Below are 25,860 nucleotides of genomic sequence, written 5' to 3'. Positions count from 1 at the left end.
TAAACATTGGTAAATTGATTACATCAAAAAGTCTTTAGCTTATCTTTTGAAGCTATTGGATATTATTGGTCTCTCTAGGTTTCTATATAAATAGTGAAATCTGAGTTATTGAAAACCATGTTAATTTTTAGAATTCCTTTTCCTTAGTGGAGACTAGTGATTGATGCATTAGCTTCTGGGAACAAACTTGTATAGGTTCTTAACTGAATTATTCAAAATGGAAGCATGTAAACACTTTGAATTTACACCTATCTTTTGTGTTTGCTTTTTCAAATAAAGTGCTTGTATTTTTATCTCCCTATTTTGGAGTAATTATCTACATGATGTTTACAGGTTCTGTGGTTTTTCAGCTAAGAAGCAGAATCTCATTTCAGTACATTCACTTGTGTAAGTCGTGCAGCCAGGTCTTTGATGGGCTGTATTAGAGGCACGTGTGTGAACAGCTGTCCCATCGGTTTGCTGCAGCTGTTAAATGAAGTAATGCATGTAAAATGCTTCGTACAGTTTCTGGCATTCAGTAGCCCTCCGAAAATACTGGCTAAAGTATTACTAAGGAGAGTTCTATAACCTTGATAGCCAAGAGTCACCATGAGCTTGACTCAAGGGAAGTAAGAAAGACAGATCATTGGCTGGGGTGTTGAACCGCATGGAAGAAGACAAACGCTTTACCATAGAACTTGACGCCAAGCTTTAATAACATAGCAAAATAGGCCTGGGGAAAGAATCTGAAAGTGCACAAAACAGAGGATCACAGTGTCATTTGAAGCATGACTATGAAAAGTGCCACTGGCTGTAGTTGACAGACCAGCAGACCCCTGCACCCACTCTGCGGGACTTTGCTCTGCATTTGGCACCAGCCAAGTAGCCTCCTCTCTAAAGGGTCAGTTTTGCAAGTGCCCACCCGACTCCCATGGCCTCGCCCTGTGCTCAGAGAAGGCCATAAACGATGTTGGCCAAGTCAGCTTGTCATTTCAGGATAGAATGCATTAGGTTCTCCCCCAAACTCAATGGGTGGAAGAATCATAAAACAAGAATTCAGGGGTCCCTGAAGCTCTGCACTTGTGTCAACAGGCCTGATTTGTATCTGAGCGGGTGAGCATTTATAGCCTCTGATTTGCCACTGTGGAGCTCACAATTCCAAAAGCTGAGGCTCCTGTTCCCCACCCAGCCTCAGTTATGTTTATGTCACCAGCTTCTGAGGCGTCATCTGCTTAGTACTGCACTTTTGAACAGGACCAAGAGACCACGCTGAGCCATGAAGTCCCCACAGCTATCACTCCTATGTCCTGGCAGACACACCTACGTGACCTTACACAAGTTAGATAACCTTTCTGGGCTTAAGTTTCCTCATCTATGAAACTGAGATAACAGTAATAATAAAAGTTGTGTCATTATTAGGCAGCTAAATGGTAACGTTGGTTAAATGCTGGGCTTATTACAGGCACTTAATACAAATAAGTTTATTCTATTACATTACATTAAATACATTATATTATATTATTTCATCTCATCATATCTCATCATATCATACATCATATTATTATGATGCCATTTGGGGAAGCCTCCATTAGTGCGTCCATAACAAAAAGATGTCAAAATGACTCAAGATTAGGAAAAGCTTCTCCTCTACTGCCTCATGTTCAAGACCAATCTACAAGGAATCAATTACTGAATATTTACTGAACACTCCCCTGTGTGCTAGACACCATACCGGACTCCGTGTAGGTACGGAAATGTAAGACTCAGGGTCATCCCAGCTCTCAGCAAGCTTATTACACAGTTGAAAGTAGAAGACACATGAAACAATTAGGCCTCTGGGTGTTAATGAATTCACATAAATACAGATGCCCCAAGCTGCTGATTTGGGTCTTCATTCTTCCCGCCCTAATACTCAGGCCTCCCCAGGTATATCTGGGCATCCTCAGGTATAGTTAATATGTTCATGTCCCCCAATATTTCCATCCAAGCCAGGGGTCCAGGTCTCCTACCCACTCCTCTGGCCTCAGCTGTTTCTTTCTGGAGCTTCCCTGAGTCTAAAGCCCCTGTCATCATGGTCTGTAGCAAACAGGCGGGTGCGGGGACACAGCTGCGCTCACTGCCCTCTGTCCCAGGCCCACGCTGTCTTTAGCGTAACTTTAACTTAACGCCAAACCTTTAACTGCTGTTCCATTTCCATTTTGTGGGACCAGGTCAGGACAGAAGCCACAGGACCCTTCCTCCCTTTGCAGTTCCTTCCCCCTTACTAAGCTCCTCCTCCAACCACAAAGCCCACCCCTCATTCACGACAGCTCAGGAAAATAGACAACCACACAGATTCTGTTCTCCTATCACCACAGCAGTGACCCTGTTTGCTCCAAGCTAATAATAACTAATGATCATAATAGCAGCAGTAAATGCCATTTGCTCTAAGGTCATTTCATGTATTATCTTATTGAACTCTCACTTTAACCTGTAGAATAGATTTTATTTGTCCATTTGGTAGATGAATAAATTGAGGGTCATACAGTCAAGTAGTGGGTTCAGGGTCACACTACCTTGTATGTAAGAAGTAAGTAGTAGTTCTGGGGTTTAGTCAGGCTCACATGACTCCAGAGCTTTGAACCACCCCCACGATACTGTCTCTACGTGAGCACACCGCTGTCAAGACAAAGACAGTTGGGCATTTCAAGTATTCCTGAACCAGCTTCAGGACGCTTGACTCTTCTTGGAGCCATGGAAAGAATAGAGGTTCCAACCCAAGTTTTGTTGCTATACACCTTGGCCAGGTCAGTTTCCTCACCCGAACTGGAGATTTATCAAATTTCCTCCAGCCTTGTTTTAGCTTCACAGTAAAACTGAGGGGAAGGTACAGAGATTTCCCATATACCCTCTGCCCTCACACACGCACAACTTCCTCCATTATCAACATCCCTCACCAAAGTGGTCCGTTTGTCGAAATTAATGAACCAACATTGAGACATCATAGTCACCCAAAGTCCATAGTTTACAAGACGGCTCACTCTAGGTATTATACATTCTATGGGTTTGGTCAAATGTATAACGACCTGTATCCACCATGACGGTATCATACAGAGTAGTTTCACTTCCCTAAATATCCTCTGTGCTCCATCTGTTCATCCCTACCCACCTCCCAACCCCTGGCAATCACTGTTATTTTTACTGTCTCCATAGTTTTGCCTTTTCCAGAATGTCTTACAGTTGACATCATACAGTGTGTAGCCTTTTCACATTGGCTTCTTTCACTTAGCCATATGCATGTAAGTTCCCTCCATGTCTTATCATGGCTTGATAGCTCACTTCTTTTTAGCTATGAATAATATTTCATTGTCTGCATGTACCATAGTTCATTCATTCACCTACTGAAGGACATCTGGATGCTTCCAAGTTTTGGAAGTTATGAAGAAAGCTGCCATAAACATACATGTGTGGGATTTTGCATGGCATAAGTTTTCAACTCATTCAGGTAAATAGGATATGTGATTGCTAGCTCGTAGAGTAAGGATACGTTTAGTTGTGTAAGAAACCACCACCTTGTCTCTCAAAGGGGCTGGAACCATTGTGCACTCCTACCAACAGCATGTGAGAGTGCCTCTCGCTCTACCTCCCCACCAGCAACTGGTGGTGTGAGTGGTCAAGAGTCGGGGCATTCAAACAGGTATTGTGTGGTATCTCATTTTAATTTGCATTTCTCTGATGACATGGGATGTGCAGCTCTTTTCAGGCTTATCTGACATCTGTATATCTTCTTTGGTGAGATGTCTATTCAGATCTTTTCTCCATTTTTAATCGGGTTGTTTGTTCTCTTGTTGAGTTTTGAGTTTGTTTTTCTCTTTTTATATTTTGAATAATGACCCTTTATCAGATGTGTCTTTTGCAAAACACATATTTTCTCCCAGATGGTGGCTCGTCTTCTCATTCTCTTACCATTCTCTCACAGAACAGAAATTTTTAATTTTAATGAAGTCCAGCGTCTCAGTTACTTCTTTCATGAATAGTGCCTATGGTGTTTACCTAAAAGGTCATCGCCATACCTAAGGTCATCTAGGTTTCCTGCTATGTTGTCTTCTAGGAGTTTTATAGTTCTGCATGTTACATTTAGGTCTGTGATGCATTCTGAGTTAATTTTTGTCAAGAGTGTAAGGTCTGTGTCTGGATTCTTCTCGTGTTTTTTTTTTTTTTTTTTTTTTTGGCATGTGGACATCCATTTGTTGAAAAGATTATCTTTCCTCGGTTGTATTGCCTTTGTTCCTTTGTCAAAAGTCAGTGGACTATAATTATGTGAATCTATTTCTGGGCTATCTATTCTGTTCCATTGATCTATTTGTTTCTTCTCTTGCCAATACCGCACTGTCTTGATTACCGTAACTTTATAGTAAGTCTCGAGGATAGGTAGTGCCAATCCTCTCCTTCAATTATCGAGTTGGCTAGTGTGGGTCTTTAGCCTCTTTATATAAACTTTAGAACTAGTCTGTCAACATCCACAAAGAACTTGATGGGCAGCCCTGATTTTAACAATGTATTTTTCTGGGAGTTTGCCCAGTAGCCAGCATCCAGAGCCCTTAGTCTTCAGTAGGCTGAATTTGGGTCCTTCTTTTCTGGACTTGGGGAAAATGTTTGGATTTTTTAAGTTCCTTGTGTTTGCACATTATGTGCCTGAGCCCAATTCATGAAATGTAATCACAGACATAAAGCAGGCATCCCAATAGCATGAAGAAGAAAATGCTGGGGCTGGCGGTGGTGGTTAGCCCTCACCATAGCATTAACATTCATTGTCATCAACATCATAAAAGAAGCTTGTATTCATCAAGTACTTACTAAGTGCAAAACCAAGATCTCAGTCCCTTACATGGGTCATGTCACTAATCCTTCCAATCACCCTCTGAGGCAAATACACGTATTACCTTCAACTGAAGAAACAGAGTCTCTGAAAGATTAAGTAACTTCCCCAAGTCACACAGGTAGTAAGCGGTGAAGCTGAGATTCAAACCCACTCTTAATCCCTAGATTGCACTCATTCTCACTGGCTTCCCCTTTCACCCTGGGGCAGTGATGCTGACCATCCTGGGCCTGACATTCCAGCTTCCTGAAGGACAGCCCAGGTCAGCTCATCATCTTACACTGAATGGGAAATCCCACAGACAACTACGCTTCCTGAGAAATCCACTCTACTCTAGTTCCTTGAAACCCTTTTTACAAAACCCACATAGTATTTGAGAAATGGAAGCTTAAGCACCTTCTCCTCCTCCATTCCCCCCCTTTCACCTGCTTCCCCACAGGATCCAGTTGGTTATAAACCTCGCTTGCTGTTGATTTACCTCTTAATAAGCCCTATCTCCTCTCAGAAAGCCATTTAGCACTGCACCACTTAATTTCTCCCCAAGGCAGAATCTGCCAGGTGGAGTCTTCGTCCCCAGCCACGTCGATCTGTCTTATTTTGAAGCAGCAGTGAACATGCCACAAAACTAAAATAGCAATCAGTTCCCAGGTGTGGACTCACTGAGCAGGGAAATGACCAGGAGTGTGTGCATGTGTCCACCCGGGGCAGCTGTTCTGAACGGGCTGGATTAACCCAGGAATGACTCCCGAAGGTGGCTCCCAGCCAGCTGTGGCCACATCTGGGCATCCCTCAATGCAGCAGCACACCGCTTTTCTGCCTCAGCCGGATTCAGCCACTCAGCACCTCCTCGGGCTGGACGCCCCAACCCTGGAGCTATGCACCCTTGCCTTTTCCACAGTTGAGGAGACAAAAGTGGGCCCCCAGAGGATCAGGAAACCAGCACAGAATAACCCAGTGCAAGAAGGAAATGTCCCTGATGTCACTTTTTCTTATTCCACAATTCCTATAAAATCTGTCTCTGATTCTATAATATTACTACATTTGGGTCAATATAAATATAAAATTCTTCAAATTTTGTACCAGCTAAATTACTAAATTATGTCCCCCCAAAAAAATTTTGAACACCCCAAAAATCATGTTGTTCCCATAACTTCAGTGCTCCTGGACACACACGACAAGATGTGTGCCTGGAGGTGTATGTGCCTCTGTTTGAGCAGCACGACCCGGACATGGGCAATCTCTGTTTTGGGGAGGGTAAGCCTACAACAGGGATGAAGAGTGTCCCTTCACCACTGCATGTCATCCTAAGGAAGAGAAGATGACATCTAAAGGAAAGACAGGCGATTATTAACAGGACAGCAGTACTGGACAGGACCTCCCAGGGACCCAAAGAATAATAGAAAGAAAACAGAGACCAGTCTGACTTATCGCTTCTTGTGTGGTTCCATTGACCTTGCGATACCTATCATCATTATGGGAATTGACAAGTCAGCACTCCAGCCAAACTCACAGAAGTGACTGCTCATAAACACACACACACACACACACACACACACAAATATACACACACATGTATTTCATAAGTTCATCTGCATAACATCCATCGTCCATCCCATTAATAATTCACATCCCATAATATGCAGTGGAGCCCTTTATTAGAAGGAAGAAGAATGAATATCAGTGTTCACGGGTGGAGGAGCACTGGCCTTGCCTTCAGTATGTCTATGTATGTAGCGTTCCCAACTAGCTTTTGCAAACCTTCTGGTTTGAACCAGTGTGCTCTGGAAGTGTTGGCAGTCAGGATATTGTTCACAGTCAAAGGTGTGCTCATTGAATCTAATCTCAATACCGGCCAGATTGCTGAGATTACAGCAAGCAACCAATGGTGGGCCATCCCCAAAGGCATTACCCAATACGGCAGAAGTCAAAGGGCAGAAGTGTAAAGACAAGTTGAGTGATAATCCTTTATTCCTTGGAGCAATTTTGCTGTAATATTCAAGGATCCTTTTTTCTTTAAAGTGTCCTCTCAAAAAGGAAAAAAAAAAAAAAAAGCAATAGAGAAAGCCTCCCTCCTTCACCATACAAGATTCCTTTTCCAATGGAGAGTATCTGCCATTCCCATTTCTTTAAGTAGCTTTATATTTGGACATTGAACAGGTGTTCCCAAGGCTGCTCTAAAGAAAAAACAACAATTCTTCCCTGAATCAACAGGTAAATGTTTTTCTGAAATGACAGCAAGAAACAGATCTGGGGGGACTGTCTCTATTTTTCATGGTAAAAAATAATAAAAATAAAAATAATAAGGTAGAGCAGATGATCATCTGCTCTAAAATAAGCTGAGGGAATGAAAAAGTGCTTAGAAACCTGTTGCATCCTTTTTCCATTAAAATAATTATTATTAAAATGCTACAGATGCACTGCCCACAAAATGCTCACAAGTGGTCCCCGTTTGGGTGATACTGCCCACGGTTAACCAGTGGCTGCTGCACTGGGCTCCCTAGAGCATGGGCACTTCCACAGAACTCTGTGGGTCTTTACAGTTACAAGACTGCTCCCTAATTGTAATCCCTGATTATTTTATGGACTCTGATCCCATCTTCCCTTGGTTGGCCTTCCAAAAGTCTTCCAGATGGATGTGCATGTATTTCAGGAAACTGGGCGAGTCCTTTGCAAGGATCTTTTTGACAAGGAAAATGGGGTCTTAGGAGGGCTTGCTTGGGGTTCTCTAGAGGGCCCCCAAAGAAAGGAGGAAGGCGTCAAACGCTTATCCTCCTCAAGGACTTTTACGAACTCAGAGGAGAAAAGTGAAATTTGTCACGTCTCTTTCTCTGTGGAAGAGTGGTCTTGTCATGCCCAGGGCAGCTCAGATTCCAACAAAAACAGAAGCGGTAACATGTCCAGAGAGGCTGGAGCATCAGTGGAGAAAAAGAGCAAAAGAGAGCCTGCTTCTCCAGGCCTGGATGGGCTCAGAGGCATCCAGCTGCAAGCCAGCTGGACTGAGTTTAAAAGACCACGTGTGGAATATTGGTTTGGTCCCAGATCCCACATTTTAAGAGGAACATTTCCAAACACAGCCTTAGTCAGAAGAGCCCTCTCCTCTAAGACAGACCTTGAAGCTGTGTCACACAGAATAATTGAGGGCACTTGGAAAGTTAAATTTGACTTGGCAAGTCCAAAAGGCTTCAAAAGACACTTGATGAATACTTTTAAAGTAGTTTTTTAGGGCTTCCCTGTGTGGCGCAGTGATTAAGAATCCGTCTGCCAGTGCAGGAGACACTGGTTCGAGCCCTGCTCCGGGAAGATCCTACATGCCTGGAAGCAACTCAGCCCGTGCGCCACAGCTACTGAGCCTGCGCTCTAGAGCCCATGAGCCACAGCTACTGAAGCCCGGGCACCTAGAGCCTGTGCTCCGCAACAAGAGAAGCCACCACAATGAGAAGCCCGCGCACCGCAACGAAGAGTAGCCCCTGCTTGCCACAAGTAGAGAAAAGCCCACGTGCGGCAACAAAGACCCAACACAGCCAAAAATAAATGCATTAAAAAATGTATATATATATATATTTTTTTTATGGTAGAAGATGGAGTAAATCAGATTGCCTGGGAGAGCAGAATTAGTTCAACATTTGGCTAATCAGAAGGAAGAATTTCGTAAAATGAGGGCTCTTAGAAATGGAATGTATTCCCCTGGGGAGTAGCGAGTCCTTCTGCCAGGGCTATAAAGCTGATGCTGCCATGCCACGGGAGAGGAAAGAGGGGAATGATTTCCAGGAGGTAGGATATTCAAGCAGTGAAAACTGGGTTTTGTGTCAAGTTGGACCCAGACTTGGGGTCCAGCTCTGTTTTTGTAAGGCCCTGGGAAATTTCTCTTGAACCCTCAAGTTCCTCATTATGAGATGGGTATAACGTCTCCTCCAATGAGTTATTATGCAAGTAAATGAAGTATTCATTCCCCCTAGTGCTTGGCACGGTAGAAATGTTAAATTCACGATTGTTGCTGCCCTTGTTATTACCCAAGCTTGATAAATTGGATAGGAAGAGAAAGTACATCATTTTCTCAGATTTCTTTAGCCCTCTGATCCTGTGGTCACTGTGGGGCCCATCCTATCAAAGTTCCTGGTGCCATCTTCCTAATTCCCTGCTTCCTATTTCAGCACCACTCCACATCTTCCTAGACAATGGTCTATATTCTCACCTTTCCCACTGCCGCTCGCCACCCACAACCAGAAGCAGTCTTTCCTATACTCCATTCTTTTGTGACCCTGCTTTCTACAGCGATAACTGGGTATTCTAGGAAGTGATGTATATTAAGAATACTATGTTAATATGACTATATAATCACCTTATCCTTTAAATTTTTTCTCCTGCTAGAAAGCAAGGGCTGAGCACAGCAACCAGTCAATAGCCGACAGTCAATCAAAAGTCTACATGGTCAGAAGGAGGGATCTTTCCTAGTGGGATTCTATAGATCATGCTTTGCTTTTCTAGGGACGATGATAGTGGTCATTTGGGGCGAGGTAGAATACAGAGCAGTCCTGTGACAGGCTGCCTGGAGGATGTTAGGTGCAGGGGGACCTTTTCCATTCACTCATTCATGCTCTGGAGAGCTTTAACATTCACTCTGCCCCTGTCTTTCTCCAACCCCAGAAAAGAGCAGAGCTACACGCAGAAGTGCTGGAAGGACGTGCAAGTGGGGGACTTCATCCAAATGCAATGCAATGAGGCCATCCCAGCCGACACACTCCTTCCTCCTCTTTTCCTCGGACCCCAGTGGGATCTGTCATCTGGACACTTCCAACTTGGATGGAGAGGCAAACCCCAAACAGAGGCGTGTTGTAAAGGGCTTCACACAGCAGGTAGGGCTCTTTCTAAGATCTTCAACTGGAATGGCGAAGGGAAGATGCCAGCCAGTTCTACTGGGAGACTTTATTTAATCTGTTGTGTAGAGGAGAATGTAGTAGATGCCTCCTTTTCCCAGGCACTTAGGTACACTTAATCTTCCCACCAACTCTCTGAGATGGAGATCATCCCCTTCTCATGGATGGGGAAACTGAGGCTTGGGAAAGGTAAAGCACTTGCTGAAGGCCTCAGAATCCTTAAATGGGGACCCCCTCCATTCAACTGAAGAAACTGTGCTTTCTGCTCCAAACCGAGGAGTCTAGTATCTGCTCAATGACTCAAGACCAACCCATTTTTCTGTGCTTATCCAATCCTGGCTCATCCTGCCCAGCTCAGCTTCAGCAATTTCTCCTTCCATGAATGTTTTCTAGTACTCCTTTGACCGCAGCATAAAAGCAGCAAGGTATCATTAACTATTTTTCCATTTGTGTAGGTCTTACCTTCTTAACAGTACTGAAACCTCTTTAAGGACAGGGAGTGATCATCAACATTTTAATTTAATCCCCACTTTACGTGTGTGATACCCTGGATATCATGGAGGAATCATGACTGTTTGGTGGTGAAGAGCCCAGGCTCTAGAGTCTGGCAGAGCTGAACCCAAAGCCCAACCCCACCATTTATTAGCTGTCTCACCTAAGGCAAGTTATTACCCTCTCACACCTTCGTTCCCTCATCTGGAAAATGGGCACAAAAATAGTACCCTCTCCAGGGCCTCCCTGGTGGCGCAAGTGGTTGAGAGTCCGCCTGCCGATGCAGGGGATACGGGTTCGTTCCCCGGTGTGGGAGGATCCCATATGTCGCGGAGCGGCTGGGTCCGTGAGCCATGGCCGCTGAGCCTGCGCGTCCGGAGCCTGCGCGTCCGGAGCCTGTGCTCCGCAACGGGGGAGGCCACAACAGTGAGAGGCCCGCATACCGCAAAAAAAAAAAAAAAAAAAATAGTACCCTCTCCATAGGGTGTTTCTGAAGACTGCATTGTTACTGAGCCAAACTTGGTTCTGCTTTTGCCCACGTGCAGTAAAGCCAGTCTACTGACACTGGGTCATAGTGAAGGAAAACGCAGCATTTATTGTAAGGCTCCATACAAATAGTCTGGGACAGCTAGTGCTCACAAAGACTGAACTCCCTGATGGGTTTCAGGAAAACATTTTTAAAGGCCAGCTAAGGGAGGGGGGGGTCACAGGGTATGTGATCTCCTCGTGCACAATTCTCTGATTGGTTGATGGTAAGGGAACAGGGTGGTGTCACAGGGTTTATCAATCCACAGGCGCCATTAGGTCTTGGGGCTATGTGCTCATGGTCATCAAAGAGTTAATATCTTCCATTTGATGGGGGTTTTCATGTCTGTCAAACAACTCAGGAAATGTGCATCAGATACTATTATCTAGGTACTTCAGAAAGGAACTAAAGCAAGGACTATGAGGGAGAGGTCAGCCCCAAAAAGGCCCCATAAGGTCCTGCTCGATTATAAAATAATATGTACATGAATTACTTAGCATGAAGCTAGGCACATAGTAAGTAAGAGACCAGTAAATAGTTGGCAGTAAATATCAATGGCGTTCATAGGCAATATGCGTTGACTGATCAAAACTGGGTGTGATATTCCAGTTTTCCATTAAAATTCCCCTTGAAAGTGTTGATTTCCCATCTGGTACCTTGCTCTATGCATGGCAAAGAATAAAATTCTATCACTCCTCTTCATCCTGACAGCCTGTGGCTAGGGAGAAAACGAATGAATCAGGGGATTTAGAAGAAGGAAGGCAAGTGGTTCATTCCTCAGAGATGCTCATGAGCTAACGTTTCGTTATCTAGACAGAAACTTCTCAAGAGAAGGCCACTCATCATACCTCACTTTGCCTCTCTCAAAGCCCCAGATGAACAGTTCTCATAAAATCGCTTTTCTATGACTGAACTCTGTTCTCTCATCCTTACAATGGGAATACTAAGAATGGCTCTCCCACAGTTGTGCTGTGTGATTCACGTGAGATAAGGAACGTAGAGAACAAATTAGAGGGTTTGCTGCATTGCAGATACACAGTGAACGGTCTATGGCTGCTACCTCGGCTACAGTGCCTACAGTGGGGATGGAAACCACCACGACCACCGCGCCGTCACCTTGCTTCGTGGTTGTGATAGTGGCTCGGTCCTCCCATTGGTGTCCAGGCTCTGTTGAGTCAATCACTGCCCTGGGGCTTGGCGTCTGAGTTTTCTCTCCTTTGCTTGTCCTTGTCACACTCACCCAATCATCCCAGTGTTTACAAAAATGTAGGGCGGGATCTGGGTAAGCTCACAGCGCCATTCTAGACACAAAATAATCTATTTCTTGGCTCAGGGCCCTGTGGGCTGCCCTCTAGAGCAAAGGTTTTCAAGCTTTTTTAACCACAAGTCACGATAAGAAATACATATTGCACACACACACCTATCCACATGCACATGTGGGTACGTGTGTGAGTGTGTAAGACTGCCACCTCAGTCATACTGCATGCAAAGGACTCTGAAACTTTCTATTCTATTCTATCGGGTTTTGGGTTTTGTTGTTGTTTTAATTTATTTATTTATTTATTCATTTCTTTATTTTTGGCCGTGTTGGGTCTTCATTGCTGTGCACAGGCTTTCTCTAGCTGTGGTGAGTGGGGGCTTCTCTTGTTGTGCAGCACGGGCTCTAGGCACTTGAGCTTCAATAGTTGTGGTGCACGGACTCAGTTGTGGCTTGCAGGCTCAGTAGTTGTGGTGTGTGGGCTCAGTAGTTGTGGCACGCAGGCTCTAGAGTGCAGGCTCAGTAGTTTTGGCGCACGGGCTTAGCTGCTCCGCGGCATGTGGGATCTTCCCGGACCAGGGCTCGAACCTGTGTCCCCTGCATTGGCAGGCGGATTCTTAACCACTGCGCCACCAGGGAAGCCCCCGTTTTTGTTGTTGTTGTTGTTGTTGTTGTTTTAAGTTCTAGGAGCAGCAAAACGTGTGTGCGTTTGTAAATCTACCCTTCAGCTGGCCCACCCCAACATCCTCACCATAACTCTAAGTCTTTTACTCTTTCTCAGGCAGTTATTTCGGCACTGTTGAGGTTCACCCAGTCCCTTCTCTTTTTTGCCATTGGCAGTGGCTCCCAAGCTGTTTCTTGTATATTAATTAGTCTGATAGTTTGGGATTTGACTAGAATGAAGAGCTGGATGAAAGGGTCATTCACGCTCCACTGCTATAAACCAGCTAATTCAAGTTAATCACATCTCTCAAACTCTAACCCTAAATTCTAATAGGGTACTTGGTGTCATGACTTACCAAAATAAATAAATTCACTTGTAAAGGGAACAAGATTTATTTGATTTTGAAAGTTTCCAGAATTCTCTATTCTATTTCACTTCTTGATTCTGCCCCTCACTTTGCTTAAGTGTGCTTTTCCAGTTCTATAAGAACAGGGATAAATAGTACTAATAATAATGCCCTTTTTTAAAGCTCTTATATACATATAAGGTAAGTGAGGCACAGAAACGTGAAGTAACTTGCCCAAGGTCACTAAGCTGGGAAGTATTGGAACCAGGATTCAAAGGCAAGTTTGTCCAGTCTCAGCACTTAAGGTTTGCAGTAGCTCATCTCCCTGGTCCTTTGACTCTCACCCAGACTTTACCCAGAAGTGCTTACTTGAAAACACACATTTATCGTTTTCAATATTCTTCCCACATGTAAGTAACAAGCAGCAGGAAGAGTAAAAGCAGGCCTAGCCAGCTCCCCGGGGAGGAGGAATTTTAGCTGCTCTTTGCGACCTTGCCTCTCCCTTATGGCTTCAGTGCAAAAAGATTTCTGAATATGGACAGAATTCTCTTCTGACTAACTCTATATAAAATATTTCTCAAGTGTGTTGAACAAAGATGTTGATGAGAGTTGCAAGAAAAATACATGGTGCACTGTCCTATACGATCAGAAGGCAATAGGTTACAAGTCTTCCAACAGTGTGTCCTGCAGAACTTCTCAGATACTTTAATAAAGGGCAAGGGAGGGGCAGGGAGGTACTAGTATATAAGATTTCTACTTATTGAACCACCAAAACCTTGTATTCCAAGGACCATATCCCAGGACCACTACAGGAGAGGCGGGATCCCAAGTTAGAAATTTGCCTTAAACGCATTGAAGGTGTTTTGGATGTATCATAACCATCACAGGCAGAAACTGTTTCATATACACATGCATCCTTCCCCATTATCATCACCAAATTATGATTCACGGGGACTGAGTAGTGGTCTGGGCATGCATATTTTTTAAATGTTCTCCCGGATGATCTTAATAGGAACCTACCACTAGTTCATCAAAAACCTGTATGATAAAGGCAAGGTGTTACCTCCAAAAAACACTCATCATAATACTGGGAATAAAGCCACCATCTACAGGAGTCTTACATGTTTTGCCCATATTGTCCTTTGTCCTCATGACCACCCTGTGAGGGGGACATCACTACTCCATTAGACAGATGAAAACCCTAAGGTACAGAAAAGGCAAAATTCACCACTTGTCTCAGAGAAGATTTTGAACACCTGCAAATGTGGTTTGTTTGTCAATTTAATACCTTAAATAATTAGTATTAATGACTTTTTTTAGCTTGTTATTCCTATTGGCTATGAGACTTTGATTTTGCCCAAAGGGGGTTTTTACTAACCTCAGAGATTTCTAGAAACTCCCAACCCCACACCATATACCCACAACCATTTTCACTGCTGTGTTCTGTTCATCCAGAGTCAGCAAGACAAACTTTGTCCCAGCTCCTCTAGATCAGCACTTCTCAAGGTGGAGTCTGCCAAACCCTTATCTCAAGAGATAGTTCTTAAAAGACAAGGTCTGTGGTCCAATCTGATTAGGAGGCCGGAGTCCTGTGGACCCCTCTTGGAGGTTCCAACGTCCATGAACATTTTAAGGTCTCGGAGAAGACCTAGAGGAAGGAGGCCAGTTAAACTTTCTTTAACCCGGAGCTTTCCAAACTTATTTAACCTCAGAACCATCTGGGGCACAATAATTTTTCACCTTCATATGGAAACTTGAACACACTAATCTACATTGTGTGGAACACAAGTGATCACAACAGGTGAGGAATGACCGAGAGGCTGACCATCCTCATGGCTTAGACAGCTCGTCCTTGCCTTTCCTGTCTAGGTTCAGAGGAAATTATAAACATGAGAGAGCTACTCAAAAGGATCTTTCCCCTGTGACACAGCACATCATTCTCAAGGTTGCCAAAGAGTTAGTTTCAAAATCCATTTCCCAGAAGGCAACTTGGACCAAGTCAGGTTTCGCGGGTTTTTTGTGTTTTTTTTCAATTGGAACTTTTATCATGATGGGCCATCTTTACTTTCACACCATTATTGACCTGTTCTTGAAAGATTTATTCCTACATCCCTTTGCTGGGAAAAGGACAGAAAAGGAAGGAATACAAAATTAGGATTACGCCGAGGTCTGCAGAACAGGCAAGAGGACTTCATTAGAGAATTAAATTGTACAGTTTTCTCTTTGGGGACATTTTTGACACCTGAAATCACTTCTTTTGAAAAAAATTATTAATTGAAGTATAGTTAATTTACAATATTATTTTAATTTATGCCGTACAGCAAAATGAGTCAGTTCTACACATATATACATTCTTTTTTCATAGTCTTTTCCATTATGGTTTATCAAAGAATACTGAATCTAATTCCCTGTGCTGTACAGTAGGACCTTGTTGTTTATCAATTCTGTATATAATAGTTTGCATCTGCTAATCCCAAACTCCCAATCCATCCTTCTTCCACTGCCCCCGGCTTAGTAAAATCTCTTCTTTAAAGGGGTTCCAAGATGGGCACTAGAGATTTGACACCTGAAAATAAGTATGTGCCATTTATTTTGGTAGATGGAACATTTACCAAAGCCAAAGAATCAGAAATGAATTCTTCCAATTAGTATTTCAGAGCAGTTCTCCTAGTTATCTTTTGTCCAAACCACTGAAGCCCAAATCCTACTGAAGTGTGTGTCAGATCATTGCCCAGTGACAAGGAATTTGAGACACCAAGTTGACATGGACCAGCCTCTTCAGCATCACCCAAAAGCTTGTCAGAAACGCAAAATTTCAGGCCCTGCCCCAAACTAAACCAGACTCTGCAGTTTAAGAGATCCCCAGGTGACTCATGTGCAATTGAAGTTGGAAAGTACTGGCCTAGAGCACCACTGATTAATGTGATAATTGTGCCTACCTGTTTTATTGCCCACGTGAAAGATTCTTAATTGACTCTGCCTTTTAACTAGCTTGTATTCCACTGATGGTTAGTGCTTTTAGGCCATTTGCTCAACTAAAAGGAGCCATTGTAACCTGGATCCTCCGCAGTGAATGTGTGTGCTGATTTAACATATTTAGACAGGAGAGCACTTTACCTACGGAGTTGAGGTGGGATGGGGAATTATCTGTCACCATCCCAGTTCAGTGATGATGCATCCTGAATGAAACAAAAAGTCTCTGCCTGTCCATTCAACTTGTCTGCCCTGAGGACCAGAGAAGAATCCTCTTTCCTGGTGGATTTGATAATGGGACTGCCCCTAGTGGGCTGTTACACATTTTCTTGAAGAATGATACTTAGGGCGAGCTGCCCGTGACGTTGCCTGCGCTGTTTGAAACTGCAGAACCCGTTACCAGCTTGGGGCAACTACCGTTCCGGCTGGTTCCGGAGCCCGTGCGTGCCAGGAGGGCTAGTGGCGGTCGTGAGGTGGCTCTAGCCTTTCGCGTCTCTGCAGCCTGGAGACTAGGACCGGCACTTTCGTAGGACGCCACCTCCAATCGCAGCGCTGGCGCGGGCGGAGGCTAAAACACACGAGTCCTGAGACTGAGGAAAATGCGCCAAGTTCCCGTCGGCGGCGTCGTGGGGAAGACCCCAGCGGTTCGGGCGCCGGGCGAGCGGAGCCGCTTCTGGCGCTCCTTGCCGTCCTGGGGCGGGGACGGGGGCGGGGGCGGGGACGGGGGCGGGCGCGGTCGGGCGCCGCTTCGGGGATGTAGTCGGTGCCGGCGCCCAGGCAGGACCGAGCCGCAGCCCGGGTTCCCGCTCTTGAGAGCGAATGGTCACTCCCCTGCGGGGAGGGCGATCCGGCCAGCTTTTCCGTGGGTCGCGGGCCCCCCCGCAGGCTCGGGGCAGGGGCTCACCTGTCGCCCCCGCCCTCAGCCCGGTTAGACTCGTCGGCGTCACCGCCGCGGACCTCGCGCTCTGGGCCATGACCATAGTTACGGGAGAAACATTGGTGATGTCACAACCCCCAGTGATAAGGACAGCCAGGAGCAAGAAATGGTATAGCAGGAGATACGGCGCCTGGTCAAATGTTATATTCTAGATATGCTTGGTGATTACAGGGTCCCTGTATAAATGAATTCTCCTCAACTCCTTGGGATTTGAAGAGAAAATGCCCCGTGTCATACCTCGTGAAAGTAATAGGCTTTCAAGAGGTAGTCCCTCAAAAAAACCCAGACGTCCCTTGAAGTTTTTTCAGAAGAAGGAAACCAAGAGAGCCTTGGATTTCACAGATTCTCAAGGAAATGAAGAAAAAAACTTCTGAATACAGAGGATCTGAAATTGATCAAGTTATTCCTGCAGCACAGTCCTCACGTGTCAACTGTGAGAAGAGAAAAAACTTGTTACCGTTTGTGGGACTGAATAATCTCGGCAATACTTGTTATCTTAATAGTATACTTCAGGTATTATATTTTTGTCCTGGTTTTAAATCTGGAGTGAAGCACTTATTTAATAGTATTTCAAGGAAGAAAGAAGCCCTAAAAGATGAAGCCAGTCAAAAAGCTAAGGGAAATTGCAAAGGAGATTCTTCAGTAAGTTTTGAACTAATATGCAGCTTACATTCCTTGATCATTTCAGTCGAACAGCTTCAGGCTAGTTTTCTCTTACATCCAGAGAAATATACTCGTAAACTTGCTACTCAGCCAAGGCGACTACTTAACACACTCAGGAAACTCAACCCTATGTATGGAGGATATCTACAGCATGATGCACAGGAAGTATTACAGTGTATTTTGGGACACATTCAAGAAACATGCCACCTCCTAAGAAAAGGAGTAAAAAATGTGGCAGAGTTATCTACTAAGGTAGAAGAAAAACATCAGAAAGAGGAAATGAGTGGCCATAACAGCATGGAGATGGACAGTATGAGGCATTCTGAAGACTATAAAGAAAAACTGCCAAAAGTACATGGGAAAAGAAAAAGTGACACTGAACTTGGTAACATGAAGAGAAAAGTTAAAGTCTCTAAGGACCACCAGTCTTTGAAAGAAAACCAGAGACAAACCAGATCAAAAAGAAAAGCTACCGTTGATTCATCAGATATTCCTGCTAAAATAATCCCCCAGTACATTTCTGAAAATGAGAGTGCAAGACCCTCACAAAAGAAATCAAGAGTTAAAAGAAACCGGTTCAAGTCTACAGCTAAGCAACCCAGCATTATTTCTAAATCCTTTAGTCTGGGTAAAATAACAACCAACCAAGAATCCAAAGGACAATCTAAAGAAAATGAATGTGGTCTTGAAGAGGACATGGGGAAGTATGAGAATGATAATACAGCTGATGGTTGTGGACTTCAATCTCCAGGGAAGAACGTTATGCCTGTGAAGGAAGTTAAGCCCATCAACAAAGGTGCAGAGCCAATTGGTTTTGAGCTGGTGGAGAAATTATTTCAAGGTCAGCTGGTAATAAGGACTCGTTGCTTAGAATGTGAAAGTTTAACAGAAAGAAGAGAAGAGTTTCAAGACGTCATCGTACCAGTGCAAGAAGATGAGCTTTCCAAAGTAGAGGAGAGTCCTGAAAGTTCTTCAGAGCCAAAACCAGACATGAAGACCCTGAGATGGGCAATTTCCCAGTTTGCTTCAGTGGAGAGGATTGGAGGAGAAAATAAATATTTCTGTGAAAATTGCCATCATTATACTGAAGCTGAACGAAGTCTTTTGTTTGACGCAATGCCTGAAGTTCTAACTATTCATTTGAAGTGCTTTGCTGCTAGTGGCTTGGAGTTTGATTGTTATGGTGGTGGACTTTCCAAGATCAACACTCCTTTACTGATACCCCTTAAACTGTCACTAGAAGAATGGAGCACAAAGCCAACCAAGGACAGCTATGGATTATTTGCAGTTGTGATGCATAGTGGCATTACAATTAGTAGCGGGCATTATACTGCTTCTGTGAAAGTCACTGACCTTAACAGTTTAGAACTAGATGAGGAAAATTTTGTGATCGACCAAATGTGTGAAGTAGGTAAGCCAGGACCATCGAACAAGGAGGAAGCAAGGGGTGTGGTCAAAAACTATGACGATGAAGAAGTGTCGATTAGAGTCAGTGGAAATACCCAGCCAAGTAAAGTTTTGAACAAAAAAAATGTAGACACTCTTGGACTTCTCAGAGGACAAAAGACTCAAGCAGATTATGAGTTATTCAACAAAGCATCTCATCCTGATAAAGTTGCCAGTGCAGCATTTGCTGAAAATAGAAATTCTGAGACTAACAATACTAATGGGACCCATGAATCTGATAGAAACAAGGAATCCAATGACCAAACAGGCATTAACATGAGTGATTTTGAAAACAAAATTTCATATGCAGTGCAAAGCTTAAAGGGGTATGAGGGGAAGTGGTTGCTTTTTAATGATTCTCAAGTGAAAGTTACTGAAGAGAAGGACTTTTTGAATTCTCTTTCCCCTTCTACATCTCCTACATCTACTCCTTACTTGCTATTTTATAAGAAATTATAGAGTGAGTGTATTTTCCTTGTGTGTATATTAAACATTGGTAAATTGATTACATCAAGAAGTCTTTAGCTTATCTTTTGAAGCTATTGGATATTATTGGTCTCTCTAGGTTTCTATATAAATAGTGAAATCTGAGTTATTGAAAACCATGTTAATTTTTAGAATTCCTTTTCCTTAGTGGAGACTAGTGATTGATGCATTAGCTTCTGGGAACAAACTTGTATAGGTTCTTAACTGAATTATTCAAAATGGAAGCATGTAAACACTTTGAATTTACACCTATCTTTTGTGTTTGCTTTTTCAAATAAAGTGCTTGTATTTTTATCTCCCTATTTTGGAGTAATCATCTACATGATGTTTACAGGTTCTGTGGTTTTTCAGCTAAGAAGCAGAATCTCATTTCAGTACATTCACTTGTGTAAGTCGTGCAGCCAGGTCTTTGATGGGCTGTATTAGAGGCACGTGTGTGAACAGCTGTCCCATCGGTTTGCTGCAGCTGTTAAATGAAGTAATGCATGTAAAATGCTTCGTATAGTTTCTGGCATTCAGTAGCCCTCCGAAAATATTGGCTAAAGTATTACTAAGGAGAGTTCTATAACCTTGATAGCCAAGAGTCACCATGAGCTTGACTCAAGGGAAGTAAGAAAGACAGATCATTGGCTGGGGTGTTGAACCGCATGGAAGAAGACAAACGCTTTACCATAGAACTTGACGCCAAGCTTTAATAACATAGCAAAATAGGCCTGGGGAAAGAATCTGAAAGTGCACAAAACAGAGGATCACAGTGTCATTTGAAGCATGACTATGAAAAGTGCCACTGGCTGTAGTTGACAGACCAGCAGACCCCTGCACCCACTCTGCGGGACTTTGCTCTGCATTTGGCACCAGCCAAGTAGCCTCCTCTCTAAAGGGTCAGTTTTGCAAGTGCCCACCCGACTCCCATGGCCTCGCCCTGTGCTCAGAGAAGGCCATAAACTATGTTGGCCAAGTCAGCTTGTCATTTCAGGATAGAATGCATTAGGTTCTCCCCCAAACTCAATGGGTGGAAGAATCATAAAACAAGAATTCAGGGGTCCCTGAAGCTCTGCACTTGTGTCAACAGGCCTGATTTGTATCTGAGCGGGTGAGCATTTATAGCCTCTGATTTGCCACTGTGGAGCTCACAATTCCAAAAGCTGAGGCTCCTGTTCCCCACCCAGCCTCAGTTATGTTTATGTCACCAGCTTCTGAGGCGTCATCTGCTTAGTACTGCACTTTTGAACAGGACCAAGAGACCACGCTGAGCCATGAAGTCCCCACAGCTATCACTCCTATGTCCTGGCAGACACACCTACGTGACCTTACACAAGTTAGATAACCTTTCTGGGCTTAAGTTTCCTCATCTATGAAACTGAGATAACAGTAATAATAAAAGTTGTGTCATTATTAGGCAGCTAAATGGTAACGTTGGTTAAATGCTGGGCTTATTACAGGCACTTAATACAAATAAGTTTATTCTATTACATTACATTAAATACATTATATTATATTATTTCATCTCATCATATCTCATCATATCATACATCATATTATTATGATGCCATTTGGGGAAGCCTCCATTAGTGCGTCCATAACAAAAAGATGTCAAAATGACTCAAGATTAGGAAAAGCTTCTCCTCTACTGCCTCATGTTCAAGACCAATCTACAAGGAATCAGTTACTGAATATTTACTGAACACTCCCCTGTGTGCTAGACACCATACCGGACTCCGTGTAGGTACGGAAATGTAAGACTCAGGGTCATCCCAGCTCTCAGCAAGCTTATTACACAGTTGAAAGTAGAAGACACATGAAACAATTAGGCCTCTGGGTGTTAATGAATTCACATAAATACAGATGCCCCAAGCTGCTGATTTGGGTCTTCATTCTTCCCGCCCTAATACTCAGGCCTCCCCAGGTATATCTGGGCATCCTCAGGTATAGTTAATATGTTCATGTCCCCCAATATTTCCATCCAAGCCAGGGGTCCAGGTCTCCTACCCACTCCTCTGGCCTCAGCTGTTTCTTTCTGGAGCTTCCCTGAGTCTAAAGCCCCTGTCATCATGGTCTGTAGCAAACAGGCGGGTGCGGGGACACAGCTGCGCTCACTGCCCTCTGTCCCAGGCCCACGCTGTCTTTAGCGTAACTTTAACTTAACGCCAAACCTTTAACTGCTGTTCCATTTCCATTTTGTGGGACCAGGTCAGGACAGAAGCCACAGGACCCTTCCTCCCTTTGCAGTTCCTTCCCCCTTACTAAGCTCCTCCTCCAACCACAAAGCCCACCCCTCATTCACGACAGCTCAGGAAAATAGACAACCACACAGATTCTGTTCTCCTATCACCACAGCAGTGACCCTGTTTGCTCCAAGCTAATAATAACTAATGATCATAATAGCAGCAGTAAATGCCATTTGCTCTAAGGTCATTTCATGTATTATCTTATTGAACTCTCACTTTAACCTGTAGAATAGATTTTATTTGTCCATTTGGTAGATGAATAAATTGAGGGTCATACAGTCAAGTAGTGGGTTCAGGGTCACACTACCTTGTATGTAAGAAGTAAGTAGTAGTTCTGGGGTTTAGTCAGGCTCACATGACTCCAGAGCTTTGAACCACCCCCACGATACTGTCTCTACGTGAGCACACCGCTGTCAAGACAAAGACAGTTGGGCATTTCAAGTATTCCTGAACCAGCTTCAGGACGCTTGACTCTTCTTGGAGCCATGGAAAGAATAGAGGTTCCAACCCAAGTTTTGTTGCTATACACCTTGGCCAGGTCAGTTTCCTCACCCGAACTGGAGATTTATCAAATTTCCTCCAGCCTTGTTTTAGCTTCACAGTAAAACTGAGGGGAAGGTACAGAGATTTCCCATATACCCTCTGCCCTCACACACGCACAACTTCCTCCATTATCAACATCCCTCACCAAAGTGGTCCGTTTGTCGAAATTAATGAACCAACATTGAGACATCATAGTCACCCAAAGTCCATAGTTTACAAGACGGCTCACTCTAGGTATTATACATTCTATGGGTTTGGTCAAATGTATAACGACCTGTATCCACCATGACGGTATCATACAGAGTAGTTTCACTTCCCTAAATATCCTCTGTGCTCCATCTGTTCATCCCTACCCACCTCCCAACCCCTGGCAATCACTGTTACTTTTACTGTCTCCATAGTTTTGCCTTTTCCAGAATGTCTTACAGTTGACATCATACAGTGTGTAGCCTTTTCACATTGGCTTCTTTCACTTAGCCATATGCATGTAAGTTCCCTCCATGTCTTATCATGGCTTGATAGCTCACTTCTTTTTAGCTATGAATAATATTTCATTGTCTGCATGTACCATAGTTCATTCATTCACCTACTGAAGGACATCTGGATGCTTCCAAGTTTTGGAAGTTATGAAGAAAGCTGCCATAAACATACATGTGTGGGATTTTGCATGGCATAAGTTTTCAACTCATTCAGGTAAATAGGATATGTGATTGCTAGCTCGGAGAGTAAGAATACGTTTAGTTGTGTAAGAAACCACCACCTTGTCTCTCAAAGGGGCTGGAACCATTGTGCACTCCTACCAACAGCATGTGAGAGTGCCTCTCGCTCTACCTCCCCACCAGCAACTGGTGGTGTGAGTGGTCAAGAGTCGGGGCATTCAAACAGGTATTGTGTGGTATCTCATTTTAATTTGCATTTCTCTGATGACATGGGATGTGCAGCTCTTTTCAGGCTTATCTGACATCTGTATATCTTCTTTGGTGAGATGTCTATTCAGATCTTTTCTCCATTTTTAATTGGGTTGTTTGTTCTCTTGTTGAGTTTTGAGTTTGTTTTTCTCTTTTTATATTTTGAATAATGACCCTTTATCAGATGTGTCTTTTGCAAAACACATATTTTCTCCCAGATGGTGGCTCGTCTTCTCATTCTCTTACCATTCTCTCACAGAACAGAAATTTTTAATTTTAATGAAGTCCAGCGTCTCAGTTACTTCTTTCATGAATAGTGCCTATGGTGTTTACCTAAAAGGTCATCGCCATACCTAAGGTCATCTAGGTTTCCTGCTATGTTGTCTTCTAGGAGTTTTATAGTTCTGCATGTTACATTTAGGTCTGTGATGCATTCTGAGTTAATTTTTGTCAAGAGTGTAAGGTCTGTGTCTGGATTCTTCTCGTGTTTTTTTTTTTTTTTTTTTTTTTGGCATGTGGACATCCATTTGTTGAAAAGATTATCTTTCCTCGGTTGTATTGCCTTTGTTCCTTTGTCAAAAGTCAGTGGACTATAATTATGTGAATCTATTTCTGGGCTATCTATTCTGTTCCATTGATCTATTTGTTTCTTCTCTTGCCAATACCGCACTGTCTTGATTACCGTAACTTTATAGTAAGTCTCGAGGATAGGTAGTGCCAATCCTCTCCTTCAATTATCGAGTTGGCTAGTGTGGGTCTTTAGCCTCTTTATATAAACTTTAGAACTAGTCTGTCAACATCCACAAAGAACTTGATGGGCAGCCCTGATTTTAACAATGTATTTTTCTGGGAGTTTGCCCAGTAGCCAGCATCCAGAGCCCTTAGTCTTCAGTAGGCTGAATTTGGGTCCTTCTTTTCTGGACTTGGGGAAAATGTTTGGATTTTTTAAGTTCCTTGTGCTTGCACATTATGTGCCTGAGCCCAATTCATGAAATGTAATCACAGACATAAAGCAGGCATCCCAATAGCATGAAGAAGAAAATGCTGGGGCTGGCGGTGGTGGTTAGCCCTCACCATAGCATTAACATTCATTGTCATCAACATCATAAAAGAAGCTTGTATTCATCAAGTACTTACTAAGTGCAAAACCAAGATCTCAGTCCCTTACATGGGTCATGTCACTAATCCTTCCAATCACCCTCTGAGGCAAATACACGTATTACCTTCAACTGAAGAAACAGAGTCTCTGAAAGATTAAGTAACTTCCCCAAGTCACACAGGTAGTAAGCGGTGAAGCTGAGATTCAAACCCACTCTTAATCCCTAGATTGCACTCATTCTCACTGGCTTCCCCTTTCACCCTGGGGCAGTGATGCTGACCATCCTGGGCCTGACATTCCAGCTTCCTGAAGGACAGCCCAGGTCAGCTCATCATCTTACACTGAATGGGAAATCCCACAGACAACTACGCTTCCTGAGAAATCCACTCTACTCTAGTTCCTTGAAACCCTTTTTACAAAACCCACATAGTATTTGAGAAATGGAAGCTTAAGCACCTTCTCCTCCTCCATTCCCCCCCTTTCACCTGCTTCCCCACAGGATCCAGTTGGTTATAAACCTCGCTTGCTGTTGATTTACCTCTTAATAAGCCCTATCTCCTCTCAGAAAGCCATTTAGCACTGCACCACTTAATTTCTCCCCAAGGCAGAATCTGCCAGGTGGAGTCTTCGTCCCCAGCCACGTCGATTTGTCTTATTTTGAAGCAGCAGTGAACATGCCACAAAACTAAAATAGCAATCAGTTCCCAGGTGTGGACTCACTGAGCAGGGAAATGACCAGGAGTGTGTGCATGTGTCCACCCGGGGCAGCTGTTCTGAACGGGCTGGATTAACCCAGGAATGACTCCCGAAGGTGGCTCCCAGCCAGCTGTGGCCACATCTGGGCATCCCTCAATGCAGCAGCACGCCGCTTTTCTGCCTCAGCCGGATTCAGCCACTCAGCACCTCCTCGGGCTGGACGCCCCAACCCTGGAGCTATGCACCCTTGCCTTTTCCACAGTTGAGGAGACAAAGTGGGCCCCCAGAGGATCAGGAAACCAGCACAGAATAACCCAGTGCAAGAAGGAAATGGACCTGATGTCACTTTTTCTTATTCCAAAATTCCTATAAAATCTGTCTCTGATTCTATAATATTACTACATTTGGGTCAATATAAATATAAAATTCTTCAAATTTTGTACCAGCTAAATTACTAAATTATGTCCCCCCCAAAAAAAATTTTGAACACCCCAAAAATCATGTTGTTCCCATAACTTCAGTGCTCCTGGACACACACGACAAGATGTGTGCCTGGAGGTGTATGTGCCTCTGTTTGAGCAGCACGACCCGGACATGGGCAATCTCTGTTTTGGGGAGGGTAAGCCTACAACAGGGATGAAGAGTGTCCCTTCACCACTGCATGTCATCCTAAGGAAGAGAAGATGACATCTAAAGGAAAGACAGGCGATTATTAACAGGACAGCAGTACTGGACAGGACCTCCCAGGGACCCAAAGAATAATAGAAAGAAAACAGAGACCAGTCTGACTTAGAGCTTCTTGTGTGGTTCCATTGACCTTGCGATACCTATCATCATTATGGGAATTGACAAGTCAGCACTCCAGCCAAACTCACAGAAGTGAC

At 43.8% G+C, this 25,860-nt stretch overlaps 1 protein-coding gene across 1 annotated transcript; it reads left to right on the top strand.

The window, feature by feature from the left end:
- The first annotated feature begins 17,128 nt into the window (after nt 1-17,128).
- Nucleotides 17,129-19,503, top strand: LOC132485962 (ubiquitin carboxyl-terminal hydrolase 1-like). The gene is given in 2 exon segments (XM_060092588.1): nt 17,129-17,269; nt 17,271-19,503. Coding segments are annotated over 2 exon segments (2,346 nt in total). The 3' UTR covers nt 19,476-19,503.
- The last annotated feature ends 6,357 nt before the right edge of the window (nt 19,504-25,860 follow it).

The sequence above is a fragment of the Mesoplodon densirostris genome, chromosome 3 (genome assembly GCF_025265405.1).
Source record: "Mesoplodon densirostris isolate mMesDen1 chromosome 3, mMesDen1 primary haplotype, whole genome shotgun sequence".
Classification (NCBI taxonomy): Eukaryota; Metazoa; Chordata; class Mammalia; order Artiodactyla; family Ziphiidae; genus Mesoplodon; species Mesoplodon densirostris.
Note: the sequence above shows the minus strand (reverse complement) of the source record. Positions and strands in the feature narration are given on the sequence as shown.